General features: G+C 37.0%; 1 protein-coding gene across 1 annotated transcript; it reads left to right on the forward strand.

Annotated features, from left to right (window-relative positions):
- Positions 1 to 2103: 2103 nt before the first annotated feature.
- On the forward strand, positions 2104 to 15509 carry LOC18427705 (ATPase, F1 complex, delta/epsilon subunit). Its single transcript, XM_006836753.4, has 2 exons — positions 2104 to 2405; positions 14868 to 15509. The coding sequence occupies exons 1-2, from the start codon at positions 2163 to 2165 to the stop codon at positions 15210 to 15212; spliced, it is 588 nt and encodes a 195-aa protein (XP_006836816.1). The 5' UTR covers positions 2104 to 2162; the 3' UTR covers positions 15213 to 15509.
- The last annotated feature ends 212 nt before the right edge of the window (positions 15510 to 15721 follow it).

The following is a 15721-nucleotide window of genomic DNA, read 5'->3' on the forward strand; positions in this document are numbered from 1 at the left end:
TTTCCAACAGTGAAATAACCTTCTCCAAATTTTTTTGTTTTCTTTTACAATTTTCAAACTTGTATAAACTTTTTGAGCGTGTATATTATGGGAAGCATATAATCTAATCCTAATTATGTCGTTAGAAGACCAACTTTGGAATTTTATTTAATCTAAAATCATAGTAACGACCTAAAAACTCGTTTGAATTTTGAGTTTTCTAACCCTTAGATTTAACTTTTTTAAAATTGGGCAGTCCATATTCAATATTGAGATTAGAACTAGTTTTTTTTATTAAAATTTATTTATAGGTTGAAGAAGTTACTAATATCTTAAAATTAATCCTTGATCGGATTTTACTATGAGGATTTTCCTATTGCATAGGTGTAAGTGGTAGAGGATAGAGAGCTGATAGGAGGTCCAGTGTTCGCAAAATCAAACCGGAACGGTTAATCAGACATGGGCCTGGAAGCGTTTTAACCGGCCTAACTAATAAACCGGCCGATTCAAGCGCTCTAACTAAGCAAGTCCCAAACGGTCAAAAAAGTGTTGAAAAAATATAAAAAACATACAAAAAAAAAAATCTACTAAAATATGAAGGGTGCGGTTTGTATAGAGCCGAGGCTCTAAACAATCAAATTAGATTCTTATTTCAGATAATGTCGAGAAATGTAGTTTCAATATATAAAATCTTTGTAATAACCTTAAAATATCCTTTCATATTTATTTATAAAGTTTAAAGCTTGAAAAATAGTATAGATCGATATATCTACGAAAACTTTTTTTTTATGTTAATAATTTTATACAAGATAATATAAAGATACTCCCCCTTTGGCCAGACAGCCCACCATCGAGTTTGCTTAGCGGTAAACATGAGTGAATGAAACCGTAATGGTAGAGGTAAGGTCCATGTAACCAAAGAGATCTAAGTTTCTACGGAATGAACGGTTCATTATTACAACACTTAATCACATTAAGAGAATCCCCTCTATCCAACATGAAAGGCCAAAGTTTCTCTATCTAAAAATCTTCAAACCTTGATAAAGCCAAAGCAATTCACCTTGATAAAGCCAAAGCAATTCAGCAAAGTTTGCCGTTGCATGCCATACTAGCCCAACAAACGAGAAGAAAGTATTACCATCATAGTCTCAAAATGTCACAAATATCAGTTAACCTTGGATTGCCAAAAAAACTTCTATAACCATGGATTGTGAAAAGAACTTCCATCAAAATTAAGTCTGAACGCCCACAGGAAGTGCTATCCATAAGCTTTTAGGTTTAGACCTAATGAAACCCAACTGAAAAATATGGTTGAGGCTAACAAACAATCAAAATACACTATTTTCAAAACTTGCCATCCATTTTTTTCTCATATCCATATATCTTAATGTTGAGATGATCAATTTGAAGATATTTGAGCATCAAAACAACCTCTTCAAATGAAATTTTTGAGGTAAGCTCAAATTTGATTGTTTAGAGCCTTGACTCTATATAAACTTTTTCCAAATATAAAAAGCATATAAAGAATGATTAAAAAAAACACATTCAAATGAAATTGAAAAATAATAAAAGAAATAGATTTTAACCCATTTTATATTTTTCAGTGGCTATTTTTAATTTTTTTAAAAAACGATGAGAAAATTTAAAAGTGAGTATTAATAACAACGATAAATTTTAATCTTTACCATAATGTAATGAATATTTAGAAATACATTCTAAATCAAATACCTTATTTTTAAAAATATATATATATATTTTTTATTTTTTCTTAAAATACAGATCAATCACCCTATGGCCCAAAACTGAAACCGGCTTATCTAACCGAACCGTTAGTGGAGGTCTAAAACAAATCCACTTTGGATGGTAGGAGATTGCTGATTTTTAGTATAAAGAGATCACAATAACTTTTATTAGGGGTTATAATAATAAAAAAAATTATTTTAGAATCTAGTAAAAGATGCATCTCCAACCCCACAATTTTACATCCAATGGCTTGTAAAAATTATCTGCCTTCTTGTACGATATAGATTTCCGAAACACCGTGAACCCGAGGAAACCCAAGCCCATTTTGACCTCCCCCAACAAAAAAAAGGAATAAGCAGTTAAGAGAGAGAAAGAGAGAGTGGCGCTTACAGAAGCTATTCTAGAGAGAGAGCAAAATCTACGGAGAGAGAGAGAGCACCATGTTGAGGTTAGCTCCCCGTCTCTTGAGGAGGTCCCTTGCACGCACCTTCGCTGATGTTCCTGCAACTCCCACCCAGGACTCGAGCTTCGTGCAGGCATGGCAGAAGATCAACCCGAACCTCGACCCACCAAAGACGCCTCTAGCTTTCATGACCCCTCGCCCTCCCACCCCTTCCTCCATTCCATCCAAGCTCACTGTCAACTTCGTCCTGCCTTACCAGTCCGAGCTCGCCTCCAAAGAGGTACGTTTTTCTTTACTTTCTCTCTCTAAAACACACACACAGACACGCTCGATCTCTTGCCCCGATTTTATCTGTTTCTCTGTCCATGATATACTTGCTTCTTCTGATTCTTTTTTCCCCATCTCCTATTTGTATGGTTTTTGCTTTGATTCTGTTTTCTTCTCTCCATTTCTATTTTTCTCCCTCTGTGATGGTTTGTTTCATTGATTGCCCAATCATCTCTTTCATTCACTTGATTTTTTTAGTTATTTCGATTTTCCCCCATTTTCTCTCTCGACCAATCGAGCACTTCGCCCATTCTCTCTCTAGCTCTATGTTTCTCTTTAATTGCATTCTCTCTTTAACTCGATTTCGTTCTTTAGTGGTTTCTTATGTTCGGTCCTATTATCTGCTGATATCTCTTAGATTCATATTATTCGCATCACTTTTTACTTTCCCCCATTTTCTCTCTCTACATCTATCTCTTTCCCTTAATTTCCTCTGTGGGCTCATCCATTGATTCTACTTTCTCTAGTATTTTTCTCCAGTCATTAGTTTTTTTTTTTATTGATTCTCTTTTTTCTCTCCCATCAATAGGATTTTGCATTACTTCCAAGTTTTTTCACTTTCCTTTTTTTCTCATCTGGTCAAATATCTTTGAATGAATCTCTGTTATTTTGATAGTTCATATATGATTTGAGTTACATTTTGTATAGCATTTGTTCACAGATTGATGTGAATTTTACAATGGGATGGATTGAACATTTTGCTTGCTTTGATATTGGTCTGTGCCTTTTTTATCTTTTTTCTTTGTCGAATGTGTTGGTGGTCTTCCAATGGTGTTGTTTGATGTATATGTTATATTATTTATATAATAATTTATGACTATATGTGTCTTCTAAATTTCTTTCGATTCAGTGAAATAATTTTTCAGTTTGTAAATTTGGGATTTCAAGTAGTTTTGTTGGTTGGTTAATCGGTCACATTTTATTCATCAAATGGGTCAGGAGTTTTGCAGGAATTCATGTTTCCAGCATTCAAATTGATATATTAAAAAAAGAAGCTTTCTATTGGTTTATTGGTTTATCTTTACAAATTATGGGTAGCTTGTATTAATTTTGGTATTTGTAAAAGTTTAGTTCCCTGGCACTAGAATTTCGATCTGGTTACTATGGATGACCAGCTGGGTTATATGATCAATTACAGAAAGAATTATGGCATTATTTGGCACTACATTGGTTTCTGTGATAAAGACAAAGAAGAAAAATGTGACTGTGGTTTAAAATAAAATAATGAAATTATCTTGGATCATATGTATGTGTTAACAACATTTTGTTGAAGTGCCCTGAATATGGATATATAGGAACACAATTTTCTGTTTGGTCTGTGCCTGCTATAATGCTATATGGGAAACATCTTAGAAAGACGCAATGTGTATCATGATTCTTACAATCGTGGATGGGCCTTGAGAGTGCATCAATTTGTTATGGACTAGGCCTCTTGAGAATAGTTAAGGCATAAAGATTGCTAATTTCCAAAGTCGTTCAATTGTGTATTTCTTAGTTGGCTTCGTAAAAAATATTGCTAATTAAAGGGCATATTGGCTCTAAGGTTTGCCTTAGGATAATCAACTATCTTTCATCGTGAAAGTGTATGCATCAAGCTGAACCAAGATTACGGACAAAAATCAAGATGTATCATGAATGGGGAAGAAGATACACATTGAAAGATATTGTCAATATAAACTCTTTGACAATATGATCCCTTTGTACTCCTTGTTTGGCCAATAAATCTGTTTCACTATTTATCTCTCTAATGTCATGTTGAAGGATATAACTCGTATCCTTAGACCTTACTAGAATTAATGTCTCCTCAAACAATTATGTCACCCTCCATGGGAATAGATTCTCACCACTAGTTCCTTTTATAGCATTAAGAGTGTCCTTCCCACTATAAATGGTCCCAAATTTGAAAGATACTCCCTAAGGCCTGTCAGAAGCACTAAGCTCTCTTCAACATAGAGTCACAAATACCTGCTGGTCCAGAGTAGGTCTATCAAATCTGGGCCAAAGCTCTCCCTAGCAAGACCTACCCTCCTGGTCACAGGTTGTCCCAAGAGCTACCATCAAAGATCATTTTGAGTGTGCCCTCTGGTGGTGGATTCCAACTAACCTCATTGTCGCTGTTGGCCATGCCCTATGAATAGTTGATGCCCAATCTTTTGTGAAGTTCCACATGGTTAAATCCCTTGCACTCATGCCTAGCCAGGGCCCAACAACTAACTAATGCTGGAATCGCCTCTACTATTGCTTACCATAAGGATGCAGGCATTTCATTCCTTCCTAATGCTTCAAATAATTTGTGGATGAGCAAAGTCTCTAGCAAAGTGCACCCCATAGTTGGTGGAAACGCCTGGGAACCCGAATTGTTCTAAGAATTGGAATCGCGGAATTGCGGCCACCTAGAGATTTTTGTTTTAGGAATCGACGTCCGTACAATGGGAATTGCAGGGAATGAGATTCCTAATTCCTGGAATTGTGTCTCGACCACAATAGGTTCGAAATTCATCCACATCTGAAATCGAGATTCCGACCTCCTTGGAATTGAGATTTTCGTCCCCTTGGAATCAACACTTGAGGAGTCAAGATTCATTGGTATGTGGAAGCGAGATTCTGACATCTATGGAATCAAGTTTCTGATATATGTGGAACAGAGATATGTTGCAGTTTAGAATCATGATTCCAACATATTTGGAATCGAGTTTTTGATGTATATGGATTAGAGATCCATGTCAGTTTGTATCGAGAATTACAATAGTATGGAATGCGTTTGACCCCTATAAAGAATCAAAATTTCAATTTTATGGACCAGGAAGCGCCATACATTACTTGAGCCTTATCAACTTTAAAACCTATATCATATGTCTCTTATTAAAAGGGTTCCCAAATTTTAAAGTGATTGTGTTGACTATTGAACTTAGGGTCAAATAATCTACTAGGAAAATTATATGCAAACGACAAGTATTTCTCAATTGTGATTTTGACTTCATTATTATAAAGACAAAATACGATTATGTCTATGCCATGGTTTTATTTGTATTTGTTGTATTTACCAGTTATATTTTAAAGTAAAGGCCGTCCAGGGTAGCACAACTAACCCTGCTACCATTAGAAGCATTCAAAGGAAGATTTCTACTTCAATTTATTCTAGAAAGTGCATAACCATCATAGAAATTGGACATTATGTACTTTGAATTGGTTTTTTTTTGGGGAAAATATCTCCGTACCCCCTATTTTTAGGTTTCATATCTCCATAGACCCAAGGTTTCAAAACATGTATTAGGGCATAGAAATTCTAGGTTCTATATCTTCTAACCCCCTAGACTAACTCTACTCACTTTAATCTTATTTTTTTAACCCAAACAAATTGTAGAACGACATCCTTTTTTAACCCATCCTTTCTTTCTCTTCACCTGTCAATCCCCAAACTTCTTTCTCTCTCTCTCCCCCATGTGACTCTCCCCAAGCCACTTCTCTCTCTCTTTCCGTATTACCCCTCTCTCTTTCTCTCTCCCCCCGTATTACTTTAAAAGACATAAGTTTAAAAGGGAGTAATGGTTCATGTAACAAAATGGAAGCCTATGAACGGTGAAGCATTAGGGTGATGTTAACGAGCTAGGGAGGTGCCCCTCAATTGGTAGCAAAAAAAAGTTCAACAAAATTTCAAATGTGAAGTAAATTCATATCGAAACCAGTCTACCACTATAGAACCCAGCTTATGGGGCGTTGGGTGGTAAATCAAGGATGAGCATGGTGTGGTTCAAAAGGCATTGCTGAGTTTGATAGGGACATGGAGAGAGAGAGAGGGGGGCTAATACAGAGAGAGAGGCAAAGAGAGAAGAGGCTTGGGGAGAGTCACAGGGGGAGAGAAAGAGTGAGAAGTTTGGGAGATTGACATGTGAAGAGAGAGAAATGATGGGTTTAGAAATGAATGATTATCTTTTTACAATTTGTTTGGGTTAAAAAAATAGGATTAAAGTGACTAAAGTTAGTCTCAGGAATTAGAAGATATAAAATCTAGGATTTCTTTGCCCCAAGATTTGTTTTGAAACCTTGGGTCTATAGAGATATGAAACCTAAAAATTAGGGGTACGGAGATATTTTTCCTTTTTTTTTGTTACATCTATTTTATTTTTTTAGTTAATTTTTTTCCTCACATTCACATTATTCCATAATGGTAGAGGAAAAATTAAGTCTGAACTCTAAACATTAAGCACACATATGAATACATATTGCATGCAATAAAAAGCAACATACGTGGATAAAGAGAGATTTTGACGTCGAACGGTAGCTAGAATTTATATATTGTATAGTATAAAACACTAAAAGATACAATACTTATCAAAAAAAAAAAAAACAAGATACAATACTTCTTATATAGCTTTAAGTACATGATGATGGGAACATTTTTGGGGACCTGGGGCAGGGGGGGGGAGGAGAGAGAGAGAGAGAGAGAGAGAGAGAGAGAGAGAGAGAGAGAGAGAGAGAGAAGAAGAAGAAGAAGAAGAAGAAGAAGGGAGGGGGACTACAATTTGTTCCTTCTTCCACCCCGATTTATGGAGGTCGAAACAAGATTCCATATTGATTGAATCGCACTTCCCTACTCCTATCAATCGATGTACTATATGTTGTAGATTCTAGATTCAAAACCCTAACGAAACAAGATTAATTACATGTGGAATCATGTATCACTCAACATGGACTCAAGATTCAATCTCAGCTGGAGTCAAGATTCGATATATTTGGGAACAACTTTCCAAATATAATGGGTTCAAGATTCTAAAGATGTGGTGAAACAAGATTCCTAAATCAAGGAATCGAAATTCCTTGGTTCTGAGAAATAGTTTAGATGAAGATTCCTTAACGGAATCGCCTAATCGGATTTCTGAACCGGCATTGCTGGGTCAGCAAAGAGATTCTGCAGCCTCTACTGGCAGGAAACAAAATCTTTTGGCTCTAAGGATTAAAAGTTGCAGAAGGCACTCCACAATTGTATTTTGGAAGGAGGGCCAGTATGAGTGCTAGGTGAATTTTACAAGTGTTACTCACTATGGCTGACTAGGTTATATATGTCGCATTCATTAGTTGATTTAATGTGTATCACTGTAGGACATGCTCTAATGTACCCATGGCATCACACTGGGACTCTCCATGGTTTTTATTGAGAAACTTGGATTTCCAGTTTTTAATTCTTGTAGTATGGAGATATAGTGGAGACATATCTCACTAGTCATTATGTTAATAGTACAACGCCCAAGATCCTGATGTCTTTGGAAACAATATATCATGTATTTTGATTCATAATCTATATCGATAAAACCTTGAATGGAATGCATTGAGTTTGAATTTCTTAGTTAAATTCTTTATCTTCACCCTAAAAAAGTTCTTTAGGATAGATAAAACAATCTCTCATTGGATGGTTGTTATGGGTCATTTATGCTTTACTTGTCTTAAAAGACCAAGATAGTTCTGTGCAAGTGCACCTTTGGTTGGGCTTATCCATAAACTTAAGACCATGATTCTCAAAGCAGATTTTTTTCTCAAAGTGTATGTTATGTGCTGGATCATAATGATCAGGTGACCTATACTGAGAAACATGCAACTTCTTTCCTGAATGATTCACCTTTTTTAGTTGCACTCTATCCTCAGGGATAGCAATTGCTATGCATTTCTCAATTGTATTTATCAAAATTGTTCTGCCCTTGTCCATGTGGTCATGCTTTTACTTCCAGCATAAGTATGGGTCTTAGGGCAACATTGAACACTTGCTGGAAACTCCTAAGGAAAAAGCAATGATAAAGAAAAAGCTCCTTAGGTAAAGGTTCCTTGTGGATAACGGTTAATATTCTAACTGGGACTAAAATGGGTATTTGAAAACCAGCCAACACTATGAGCGATATTCTTATTCTTCTGTCTTTTGTTATTAATGTTGTATATACTGACCTTTAAGGGGCCAAAATTGCTGCACACATTTACTGTTGCACACATTTACAACTATAACAAAATTGCACAGATGCTTTTGTATCTTGTAATGGACTGATTACAGAAGGTTTCCTTTTTACAGTTTCCTTATGCATGTTTTGCATGCCTTTTATGCAAAGGCAACATTTTGTTCTTCTGCCTCGAAGGTTGTTTGATACTCTGAGTTACAACACATTTGTTTCACCAAAATGCTCTTTCCTGAGAATTCGTTCCTCAAGAGAGCTCTGTCACATAGGAAAGTGCTTTCATAACTAAAGAGGTATGAGGCTTCTTTCTTGTGTAAATGCATAGGGCGGTGTTTAAAAGTGGGACGTGCTTTGCAATGCACTACAGCGTCTACTGCTTTCCTATGAAAGAAATATGGGAAAGGATTGTATACAATGAGACCAATTACCTTTGGAATAGGGACGTCACAATTACTTACAACCATCCAATGTGAAATCTGATAGCTTGGGTGTGTCACAAAGTTTGAGAAAAAATCTTTTGAACCTTGAGCTTGTTCAATGAAATAAATGCAGCCACCCAATTTCACATCCAACGGTCAAGATTTATTGTGACCACCTTGTATCAAAGGAAAATGGTCTCATTATAAACTTTCCCATATGGGAAATGGGAAAGTGGTAGTCCAGAAGGAAATAACTTTCTCATAAAGTTCTTTCATACCAAAAAGATGTGGCCCTATTGTCTACCATACATAATCTCACAAGAGATGACAGTTGCATTTTTTCTGAGACCATGTTTGCTCACAAAGGTGGGGTGGTATGTAATCCTGTAGAAAAGTCATATGTGGGGGCCAAAACAAAGTTGATTGGAATCATGTCCCCTAAATATTTTCTGGCAAAATGTAAAAGAAAAAGAAAAAAGTATTTACAGGCCATTGATAGCATAGGGTTTACCCAAATACACCAAATAAGATTTCATTTTTACTGTCGTCTGTGATGCTAGGTCACGGTAAAACTACTATAACAACTCATCCAAGCACATCTTAAAGCTATGATTAGAAACATGAATTTCTATTTATGAAAACATTTTTAGAGCAAAATTCGATAGTAGTCATGCTCTATTTAAAGCAAAATTAGATAGTTTGTGATTCATCACAACTTATTCTGTGTAATCAGTATACTAAGGGTAGTCTTATCATTTCTTTCTTTGATTATATTGCCTTATCTGAGGATATTTTAATCATTTAAAAATATATTAAAGCAAAGTACAACATTGGTTAGGCTATGACGTGCCACAACCTCATCATTCCTTATTCACACGCTAATAGGACAATAGACAAAACATCTGTTTGCTACAACCATCAAGTACGCCAAAACTACCCAGTGAGAGAGTCATAAATGGGAATGGAATGGCGAGGGTTAGATGCAAAATCCCATGTCAGTAATCCTGGAGATGCCAATTTATGTCCAACTTATAGACTGATTTTGGTTTGTCTACGTGTATTATGAATTCAGTTTTTTCAAGAGTTGTCAATGCTCCATCAAAAGAAAAACAAAAGGAAAAAGTTCGAGGCTCCATCCAAAACTTTTTCTCACATACAAAGGCTCCAGGGCAGTGGTCATAATTGCGAAGTCGCCTCACCGGCACTTCGGCACTGCACAAGTAAAATCATTTTAATAAGCTGTTGACAAAATTGATCCACTGAAAATCCGTGATTGTGTCTACCTCACAACATTGATCCATCGAATATCCTTGACAGCCTCTACCTTGTTAATTTGCATGAGTAGTGTAACGATGTTTGCTTTCATCTCTCTACGGGTTAATGAATTTTGTTTCACATAATTAGTTTACTCTTGATCAACACGTTTTTCTCTTCTTTCAGTACATTATAAGGCTCCTTATGGATGGCTATATGGCTGTAGCCCCAGAGCCTTTTCTATGCTGAGGTTCAGTTCTGGCTGTAGCCCCAGGGCCTTTTCTATGCTGAGGTTCAGTTCCTCTGCCCCACCTATTGCTTATCAAGGGTGCGCTTTAGAAATGTTGTGACACATTTAAAGAAATAGCTAATCCTTACATTCCAGCTTTTGTTGAAGAGCGAAAACATTTCTCAATGGAGTATTTTGGGAATTTCTAGGGAGTAGAGAATTAAAAAGATGCGCTTGGAGAGGAAGGGACTAATAAAAAATGTGGACTAGCAAAGCTAAAAGGATATTTCTTCATCATCATCATTTGAGTGAGCTTTATCCCAACTATTTTAGGTTGGCTACATGAATCATGTTGCTCCATTCGGCTCTATCAAGGGCCATATCTTCAGTCAAGCCATAAGTCACCATATCTCTTCTCACTATTTCCATCCATGCCTTTTTGGGCCTTCCAGCTAAAAGGATACTTGGAAAAAAAGGGCTCATTCAGCGGATATTCAAGGAAGGCACATAATTTGGACAAATTGCTCAGCTTAGCTTGCATACCTCAAGTAGTATCTTGAAAAAGGATGGATAGTTGACAAAGAGAAATGCTGTTTACTATTCTGATGACTGCAACTACACGGTTCTTGGTAAACATATAAATATGTTGAAAGGATTCACAAAACCACAAAAACCTAAAGTACATGACATGTGCAAAAGACATGTCTTAATGGAAGGAGCAGAGGTCCATGGACTAGTGAGAAATGCTTGAGCTTCCAATATGTTACCCAATGGGCCTGAATTGCATTTGTGCTTCCCGCCTTCTTCATCCCTAAAAATCTTAGCCATAATTATGTTACCCAGAAACGTCTTCATGGTTGTTGCATCGCATTTCAAAATGCAAGACATCACAAACATGGCTAGAAACATTATATGTACATTATCTTCCCCCAATAAAGCGCTTGTGTGGTGGCTTAATGGTTATGGCATTGTTGTGCAAATAACATGTCTTGATGGATGGAGCAGATCCATAAATATCTAACCATGCATGAGACTCCAATGTATTACACAATGAAACCAAATAGCAATTGAGCTTCTTGCCTTTTTCATCCCTAAACAACCCACCCTTACCCTATGTTGCCTTGAAACATCTTCTTGGTTTCTAGGGTTGGCAATCGGATTGGCTCTGCTGGCGTGTTGTCCCGACCAGTGTGCAAGTTCAGGTTCTCGTGGCACAACAGGTTTCTTCCAGATCTTGAAGAGTGGACTCGATAGTCGACCAGGACCCGAACTGATATCATTAGGTTGGATCTTGGTCCAATTGACTTGTACCTGAACAAGTCCAGGTCAGGTCCGAGTCAACCCTCTCAAATTTTTCCGACAGGTGTGGGTAAAACTTGGACCATCCTGACCCATATACACCCCTATCGGTTGCTGCATTACATTTCGAAACACGTAATGGCAAAAATGCATCTAGATATGTTATACGCATATTGTCTTCACCCAATAAAGCACACTGTTGTACGGCAAGTAAATGGTTATGACCGTGTTGTGTGAAAAACATGTGTTGGTTTTGAATCTTACCACTTTTTAATGTGTTAAGGTTGAATCCTATGCTTTTATTCATAATTAAGGAGTGCCGTTTTTCACATTTTACGTCGTTTATGTTTAATAATATTTTTATCTTTTATTTAACTTATTGTACAGGCATTTCTTCGTGTTTCAGAAATAGAATGTGCTTTATTAGACAGTTTAGATATGTCTGAGACCGACGCATGTGACATTATATGGGTGCCATTTACTCAGACCTGTCGGATTTGGATACTGCAAACATCCATCAAATTTTGACTTAATAGTGTCCTCTTCTAGAACACCCAAATTATACTAGGCTGAGACAAGGTCGGACCTGATAAGACAAATTCTGGTCTTCTTTGTTACATTCAAAAAGAAAATTAATTCAAGGTATGAAAAAGGTTTGCTAACAATTGCCACTTCAACTTTTGCCTCTGCTCTACTTCCAAGTTCTCCTAATCAGTGATGACTTAAGTTGCTATTCTGGGACGAAGACTTCTAGTCCCTCAGAAAGTTGTTTTCTCTACATGGAAAATGTATTTGAGCCTCTTCCACTTTGCGTTTCTATATATTGGTTTCCTTCTCCCAAAAGATATTTTGCATGTATGAATCAAAAAGATAAAATAAAAACTCTGCTATGGAATTTAATGATATAGGGCAACGGTAATATATTGTTTAGGAAACATTAATGTGAATACTACATTTTCTATTATCCTGTCACAGAAAATGGGGGGAAAATGTGACCTTCCTTTTAGTTAAAATTTCAGATATGTCTTTCTTCTCCTTCTTCAGCAGGGCTTATGGAGAACTCTTTGGCAGTTGATTGTGTTGCTTGTTGTTGGAAACCAATGGAAAATAAGATCTTAAGTTACAACTCTTCTCTATTAGTGATACTGTTAAGGACATGGTGTACATATTGTTCGAGACTTCTTACTTTATTGAAGTGATTGATGTGTGATTTAGATTTGTTGCATACTGGGTTTTAAATATGGGAACCAGACCCTGAATCCCCAGGGGACTGATTTCGAGAAAGACCGATCGTACTCAGGTGATTCCCAAGTCAGATCCTTGTATGGATACAATAGAAAATAAAATAATTTCAAAAACCAGGGGAATCGAGTGACTCCGGCATTCCTCAAACTGTAACTGCCCACCTGCTACGGGTGATTTTGATTTGGCTTGGAGATTTTTAAGCCCTGCTTGTGTATATAGATGTCATAAATATATAATTATCTACTATAGAATCCACATTTTGTAATTAGTTATACTGTTCTTGGGTCCTGATTTGTGAGAGTGTGTGTGTGTGTGAGAGAGAGAGAGAGAGAGAGAGAGAGAGATGGGAAATACAGAATGGGAAGGGTCCCATTGAGGACCAACAGTTGTAGGAGCTCTGCGTTTGTTGGGTGGAGTGTGGAGGGTTTTGATGTGAGTTCAAGGTTTGTTATGGAGGCATGGAATGTGAGAAGCATGAGAGCGCTGTTTAGTCGAATGTAGAAGTGACATGGTGAATCTTGGAGAGATCTGCGTCTCACTTGTTTGCCGAAGAGAAGGATAGGTATAGTATGATCTTGTGGAGTAAGGAGAGAACAAAAGCCGTTATTTATTGGATCCAATAACCATACAAGGTTACAGGCAGCGGAATTCTTAGAATGGATCTTTGATGAAAACTTTTAGGTATCAGGGGATCTTGTCATGGACTGGCTTGCCAATGAAGTGGTGTAATTTAGGTAGTTGGAGAGAGGCTCCAAAGTTTTCTTTTTTCTTTTCTTTTTTTTTTTCTCCTTTTGTTGGGGGGGGTGGGGGGTTGGTTGTTGGGCGGCAGGGTGGTTTGCACCAGGTCCTCTGGTGCTTGTTTTGATTTTTAATATAAAAAAATAATTATCACCTTTAAAAAAATGTAAAAAGATTCTCATCCAAAAATTATACGAACTGAAGAAAAAAGTAAGAAAATGACAAATGCACTGAGAAAATGTAAAATAATCTAGGTGTCCAATTTGAAATTGAGGATCATCTATTTTTTACCATTACATTATGACTTGGTTATCTATTGATTAAAAGTAAGGGAGGCCACATTTTCTGGAAACAAAAAAATTCACTTAGAGTAATGGAATCATATTGGTGGGTTTTATTGAACCCTTCCAAGGCTTCTCCACCCTGAATAGGAAATTTAGACCCCAAGTTTGGTAAACGGTGAGAGTGATGAAAATTGCCCGTCAACCTAGAATTCCTCTCTGGTCAAGCACAAAGGTTTCCGGGATTTGATTTGGGCACCTCCATTATGACATCCAGGTGTGCTGTTGCATCTTCAGCTTGGAGGCAATGCATGCTTGCATGTAATTACATTGATTATTAATTGAATCATTATTATAGAATTCACTCTTTTATCTTTCACATTGTTAGGGAGGCATTAGAGGAATCCTCAGGATTTTTGTTGATGAAGTGTTATGGGCATTAACATAGAAAAATTGCAATAAGTAAATTGTTTATAAAACCCGAGAAAACATTTATAAAGCGCCACTGCTGCTGCCTGTGTAATTCAAAATAGAAATTTACTTGAGATTCCGGTAATCGGATGGGTGTTACTTTCCCTCTGGCTCTTCAACCCGTGCACACCCTCTGGCTTTCCCTCTACCTCTACATTATCCAACAATAGTAGCAAATTAAATGAGTTTATGTTGAACAAGGTAATGGCTTGTTTTCTCTCTAATCGTCTAACCGTTTTACACTTTCTAAACCTCTATATTATTCAAAATAGTTAAAATTACGTGATATTGTAATAAGTCTGATAATGGATTATTGTCCCTCTAGACCCTCTTTATAATAAGAAACTGGTAATTCGGTATGAGATTCTGATAAAATCAGATAATGGTTAATGTCCCCTCCAGTCCCACAATTCTGCCTTGCACTTTCACTTTCTTTCCTTTTTGAAAAAATATTTCTTCATTGGTTATTTTTCCTCTATCCGTCAGGTCTGACTGGTTTTCTCTTCCATTTTCTTTTTCAATTTTTGGTTTTGTTTTCAGGTAGATATGGTCATCATCCCCGCAACAACTGGCCATATGGGTGTCCTTCCCGGACATGTTGCAACCATTGCTGAGCTAAGGCCCGGTATTCTCTCAGTTCATGAGGGTAGCTCAGTGACCAAGTACTTTGTGAGCAGTGGGTTTGCATTCATTCATGCAAACTCCTTTGCCGATATAGTAGCCGTAGAGGCAGTTCCAGTGGATCGATTTGACCCAACCCTGGTTCAGAAGGGGCTCGCTGAGTTTCAACAGAAGCTGGCCATTGCATCAACTGACTTGGAGAAGGCGGAAGCTCAAATCGGAGTTGATGTGCACAGTGCTCTCAATTCTGCACTTGCAGGCTAGTAACCATAAAACCAGTAATGAATCTTTTGAAAAAATGAGGTAAACAAGAAAACCATAAAAACCCAAGATTCTCATTCCCTTTTGCAAGATTCTTTTTTCCGCCTTTTTTTCTGGGTGAGACTTGGAAACTGTTCTATGACATGTTGATGTTATTTTCCATTTTGAATTGGGTAGTTTCTACCCCTCTTTTGCTTTGAAGTTGGCTGTGCATGGTTCTGTTTCCTGTTTGTCTCAGGGGAATAAAATAATTGGATAAAGGAATAAGTCATGTGCACATGTTCTGTGCTGTTGTCATTTCTTCGTGGTCTCCATCTGACTGGGTTTGATGTCCACAGTGTGCCCTCAATATTTTCCTCATAAAACCCATGATGGAGGGCCCTTAGACTATGATCCATATGGTCATGAAAACTTCATGATCTAGTGGTTATCATAGTCCCATCAATGGGTTTGATGATGTTGGAGGAAGTGGATCCCACAGTGCAACTTCAATTAATTAACTGTAGGGCCCT

Source organism: Amborella trichopoda, chromosome 11 (genome assembly GCF_054954075.1).
Source record: "Amborella trichopoda isolate Santa Cruz 75 chromosome 11, AtrichopodaSantaCruz75HAP2 v2.0, whole genome shotgun sequence".
Classification (NCBI taxonomy): Eukaryota; Viridiplantae; Streptophyta; class Magnoliopsida; order Amborellales; family Amborellaceae; genus Amborella; species Amborella trichopoda.